The sequence below is a fragment of the Monopterus albus genome, unplaced genomic scaffold, assembly GCF_001952655.1.
Source record: "Monopterus albus unplaced genomic scaffold, M_albus_1.0 scaffold107.1, whole genome shotgun sequence".
NCBI classification, from domain to species: domain Eukaryota; kingdom Metazoa; phylum Chordata; class Actinopteri; order Synbranchiformes; family Synbranchidae; genus Monopterus; species Monopterus albus.
The window spans coordinates 43,055-48,718 of record NW_018127987.1 but is presented as its reverse complement, the minus strand read 5'-3'; the positions used below and the strand labels follow the sequence as shown (position 1 = coordinate 48,718).

General features: G+C 39.6%; 1 protein-coding gene across 4 annotated transcripts in view; it reads left to right on the top strand.

Annotated features, from left to right (window-relative positions):
• LOC109966240 (early activation antigen CD69-like) overlaps positions 1-4,679 on the top strand; it is a 58,343-nt gene extending 53,664 nt beyond the window's left edge. For 2 of the 4 annotated variants that reach the window (XM_020610944.1, XM_020610945.1), the window contains 5 exons: positions 550-654; positions 910-990; positions 1,507-1,658; positions 1,789-1,886; positions 3,017-4,679. In XM_020610944.1, coding sequence (XP_020466600.1) covers positions 550-654; positions 910-990; positions 1,507-1,658; positions 1,789-1,886; positions 3,017-3,140 — 560 coding nt within the window. In that variant the 3' untranslated portion in view covers positions 3,141-4,679. The remainder of the gene's footprint in view (positions 1-549; positions 655-909; positions 991-1,506; positions 1,659-1,788; positions 1,887-3,016) is intronic. The other 2 variants (XM_020610943.1, XM_020610941.1) reach the window with 2 other exon arrangements.
• The last annotated feature ends 985 nt before the right edge of the window (positions 4,680-5,664 follow it).

Sequence of the window (5,664 nt, the reverse complement as noted above, 5' to 3'; positions counted from 1 at the left end):
CCTCTCTCTTCCTATGCTTCTATATGCCACCATTACATATTACTAACTTTGTGTCTCCTCTCTCCCGTAGTGTGTCCTCTCTCTCTCTCCCTGTACCTTTCTGCAGGTTGCCCTGGCCTTGGAGCTCTACGTCTCTGATGAGCAGTCACCAGCCACATCGACCTGATCAGTGTTTGATTGTTGTGTCTTGTTGCTTTTCTTCTTTTGTCTCTCCTCTATCCACTCACCCCAAACGGTCGAGGCAGAAGGCCGCCCACCAAGAGCCGGGGTCTGTCGGAGGTTTCTTCCGTTAAAGGGAGTTTTTCCTCCCCACTGTCGCCAAGTGCTTGCTCAAGGGGGATTTGTTGGGTTTTCCCTATGTAATAATATTGATAACAGTAAGGTCTAGACCTTACTTTGTAAAGTGTCCTGAGATGACTTTTGTTGTGATTTGGCGCTATACAAATAAAATTTGATTTGAATTGATATGATCTTTCAGCCTTGACGGTGGTTTGTGTTGTGGTTATTGAAATGTCTCTCTAACATCTTGGTTAATGTGTTTCTCCTCAGGCAAACAGTCCAAGGGAAATGTACGTCTGTACCGTATTGGGTGTTTCTTACTCACAACAATCTGCCTGGTCCTGTTGATGGTCGTCATTATCCTCGGTGTGAAACGTGAGCATCTGCAGCCATGGGTCACTGTAAAAACAAACTACAGCTGGTTGGATTATGATTGTAACACTAAAGCAGTGGAGAAGCAAAATAATGTGTAAAATATATGCTGGGAATCATCATCACTATGCATGTTATTCTGTTTTGGCTGATAATAACAGATGATACAGGAATGCAGCGTGTATCCGGTTGCACTGCTGCAGCCTGTGGGCATTATTCTCCCCCTCACATCTCCTCCTACTGTGCTCTGCTTTCTAGTCCAAACTGGATCCAGCCCAGAGAGAGAGGGAGGGTGCAGCTATGAGCAATGCAAGAACCGCCTTCAACTCAGACCTGAGGGTAATGTCAGGAATAGAAATACAATATAGGAAACCATGAACAAGACAAACAAACATCTGGCTCAAAGAAAAACAATGTTTTATGAAACATCATGGTTTTAGTGTTAGTTCTGCTTTCACAGTGACTCAGATGGCTTCTCAAACAGAGGAAACTGGTGTGGTTTTAGAAAATAAAAATGAAATGTTTTTTACTTAATCTTTTCAATTTATACCAATATTCAGTTGAGTTTAATCAGCCTCACATCGTCACCGGGTTGAGTTTAATCAACCCTTTTATTTTCTGATTACACAAGGACACATACATGTGCAAACATTCAGAAATGCTACACAATTATGGACAAAATGCAAATAAATACAAGACAAAAAACAAGAGTAACTGAAACCTTTTAGGCTGCTTGCAATTATTTAAAGGTTCAATGGCATCTAATGTCATCTTAACAATAATTTAGTCAAGATTTGCAGAGTGTTTTCCTCATGTTAGGTATTTACATACTGGGTTTCTTTCTTTTCTTTCTAGTTCTCGGCTGCCAGCAGCGCTCAGATGGTTGGCTGACTTTTGGCCGATCGTGTTTTTACGTGTCCACCTACAGGCTGAACTGGGATGAGGGCGTAAAGAACTGCACATCTAGAGGAGGATCTTTGGCTGTCATCACCAGCCAGGAAGTTCAGGTTGATCTGATCTCACATAAACTCTGATCCTACTCACATCATTCCCTGACTTTGCAATATAAGCATGCAGTTAATGACAGTGGTAATAACTTTCATATTATATTTGTGTTAATGCTGCTCTGTTTTCTAGGAGTTTCTGACTAAAAAGGGGAAAGGGTTTCACTGGATTGGGCTGAGAAAAAGAGGAAACACATGGACCTGGGTCAATGACACTGTACTGCAAAAGAGGTGATTCTCCATTCTCCATTGTTGAGGAAGGACTGTTTTATCTTAGTAGTCTTTGGTTTGTTTTTCCTGTTTTATGATTTAACACCTTTTTCTTGTTTTTCTTTTTGTAAACAAAGGGAAAATAACCAAAGTAAGCATAAAAACAGGACATCTTATGGGCCAATTTATTCGATTCATTTATATAATATCTGCCATAAATTCTACTTTTATCAATTTTAAAATGTTTAACTTTTCTTGACATTGTAAGAAACATAGTTGACATGTAAGAAATGACCCAGACTCATTGAACAGCACTGGCAGCAGCGCAGAGATCTTAAAAAGGTTTTGTGTCTAACTAGTCAGAGATTTTCAATTAATTTTGTTTAATCAGTAAGTTTCTCATTCTCATTACTTGTAATTTTATAATGACAAATATCTGAAGAGCAGAGCAGAGCGTGTCTGAGTGTAGTAGATTGTAGTAGAGCAAATATATATAGATATATATATCGTGTTCCTTCTTCCTTGTTCCTGATTCCTTGGTATTAATTGAGTTTCTGGAGAAATACCAAGGGCTGCAAAAGGAGCTAGAAAAGATATATATATATGTCTCATGTTCCTGCTTCCTGAAAGAGGAGCTAGAAAAGATGTGGAAGGTGAAGACATAAATGCTATCAGGCAGGGCATACATGGAACGCCATAACCAAGTGGCTGGCATAGTGTACAGATACACCTGTGCCAAGTACAGGCTGGAAATCCCAAAGTCAGAATGGGATACACCTCCAAAGGTGGTTGAGAATGACCAAGCTAAGATCCTGTGGGATTTCCAGATACAAACTGACAAGGTGGTTGAGAATGACCAAGCTAAGATCCTGTGGGACTTCCAGATACACACTGACAAACTGGTAATGGCCAACCAACCGGACATAGTAGTGGTGGACAAACAGTAGAAGAAGGAGATCTCTGTCCAGAAGAGTGCAGTGCTAGGAACAGCTAAGATACTGCGCAGGACCCTCAAGCTCTAAGGCCTCTGGTAGAGGACCCGAGCTTGAAGGAAGGCATCAAAACCACCCCGAAATGGGGAAATTAAAAAAAAAAAAAAATACATGTACACATAAATTTGATATATCTTTATTTGTTTCTGTGCTATGCAGTTACTGGAAAGATCCACCATCACAGGATTGTGGGATCCTGAGCAGTAAAGACCCACCTGAGAAGAACTGGATCACAGTGTCCTGCCAAGCCAATGCCTACTTCATCTGTCAGGTTAAGTTCTGACAGTATCTGTCATGAATGAGCAAAACAATTCTCTGTCAACAATGATCTACTCAACTTTTCCCATAATCTCTTTCCACTTCACACCAAAATCAATAGCATCCTGCAAGGAAAGACAATGAAGCTTCACAAATAACAGATGTTTTGTATTTAGAGCTGGTTAGTTTATATTTTCCTGCAGCATTCTGTAGCATATTTTGTATTCTAATATCATTGATTATGCTTGTAAGAACTTAGAAACAATAATCGAGTTATACACTGTATGATTCCATATATTAGTGTGACTTTTTCACATGTGGCCAGTGAGTTTGTTTCAACAAGCTTTTATTCTCTTATAAAATGTTTGTGCAACCACATAAGTTGAATGTGTGTATTTCACTTTATTTTTGCTTATTGGTACATATTTTTAAATAATATTTAATTTAACCTTTATTTAACTAGGTAAAATCCCTTTGAGGTTAACATCTTTTTCAAGGGAGACCTGGCCAAGGTGGCAGCATCACAGTTTCAGACAGAATAATCAGCACAAAAACACTAAATATACAATACATGAAGGCTTCAAATAAATGAACAGAGAAGTTTACAAAGACAGTTACCCATTTTTATGTGTGCTACAAACACAGACAAATAGAAAATGTATCATTCACCACAGAATTTACAATACTCTTAAATTCAACATGTGATACCAAGTTTGTTAATTTCCCTACCTAACCTATTCCAAGTGCTGGAGCATAAAATATGAAAGTTTTCTTTATTTCTCTCCATTTGTTAGGGACAGAAAGACAGCAGAGAAGTGTCCTGTGATTATAACTGGAAGAAGAACTCTGAAATAAGTTAGGAAACGTATGAAAGAGGTCTGTTTGGAACAGCTTTATAAATAAAAATATACCAAATATACAGTGCATGGAGAGAGATGACCAGTCAACTCATGGTCAGCTCACGATCTGGTCTTAAGGTCAAAGCAGTTCTTAATGCAATGTGCTGATATGTTGGCGTCTTATATTGCTATAAAAATAACACTCTACTCTATAGTCTAATACTGCTGATAATTGCACTGTTGACTTTATATAGAGTAACTGAGACAATTGAATTCTCTTACAGCTTTGTTCATTGACAGTCATTAGCGATTAACATCTAGATATTATATTCAGGACTGAGATTATGGAAACCTCATAATACACACTTCAGACCCATGGGTAGGATTTCATTCTAGACCTATTTAATATCCTGGTCTTCCTTCGGCTCTACCAGCTCTAGTTCCAAACCCAAAGTACTGAGGTGACTCATCAGCCTGTTAGATTCCGTTTGCCTTTAGTTCTTATGTTTAATCTTAGGTACCTAGCTTTGCACCCCTCATACCTCCAAATAGTCTATTTTCAGAATGATAAAACCAGAGATCTTCTTCCTAAAAACAAGAGGATAGTTCGTGAACGTGCACACCTCCCGCTGCCGGTGTTGCGTTGATAGTGAACAGCACAACAAACTGGAATGGCATTAATTTATTTGAATTTCTCCTCCATAGATAGGTAAACAGCGGTATATGTACCGATGAAAAGACATGTGTAACACTCTAAAGTAGGTCATTGAGAAACCCCATATTTTAAGTGGTATAATGCAGACATAGTAACTTCTCCTGCCTTACAACAATTCTATGCAATGAACCAGCAGGGAGCAAATGGAAAAGGGGTGTACACGCACAGAGAGAATAAGTCCATGAGGTAACGAGCAGCAGGTGGATGGAATAATGGGTGATTACACTGGTTGGGCTGATGTGGCACGGGAGATAGGGAATCGGGGATACAACAAAAAACAGGAAGCATAAGTCCGTGGGCCATGACAGTTTCTGTTCCTGGCACTGCAGTGTTCTCTCACCTGAAATACCAGAGCTCCTTCAGGCCGTATTTTAGCCCACACTCCCCAAAACGAGGCTTCAGGCAACGAGGCAGCCGCCTCTCCAGCATCAAAATTGTGGCCACAACCTGCACAACATTATTATAACTTACTATGACACAGCACAGGAACATGACAAAGTGTTTCTCTGCATTTATGCACACACATTTATATCTGTAGATGAATTCTTATTAGGTTCCTATACCTGAATTCTCCAGAGCTCATCTCTCTACTGGGCCACCCTCCAGTGTGTGTCAGTCATCATGGCTATCAACAGATTTAGCAGAAGGACACAGGCGACCATTGAGAAGGCAGCGTGCACCACGTGAACGATGGAAGGTGTATTGATGGTGTGAGTGAGGAAAACTCCAAATGTCTATGGCACTGGTCAGTCTTTATAACACTATGGTCACCTCGGTGTGTCGGCCAGACCACCACTTAAGGCCCATACATTCCCAGAATGAATTAGGTGCTTGAAGTTGCAGTTAACGATCCTTTAATCCAATTTTCATACAAAGATTACATGTGGGTGTGGTTTTCCTGCAAATAATATAGATACAAATACAATGAATAAGGATTTAAGATATATGCATCTTATAGGCACATTACCGTATGCATAAGTATAATACATATTAAC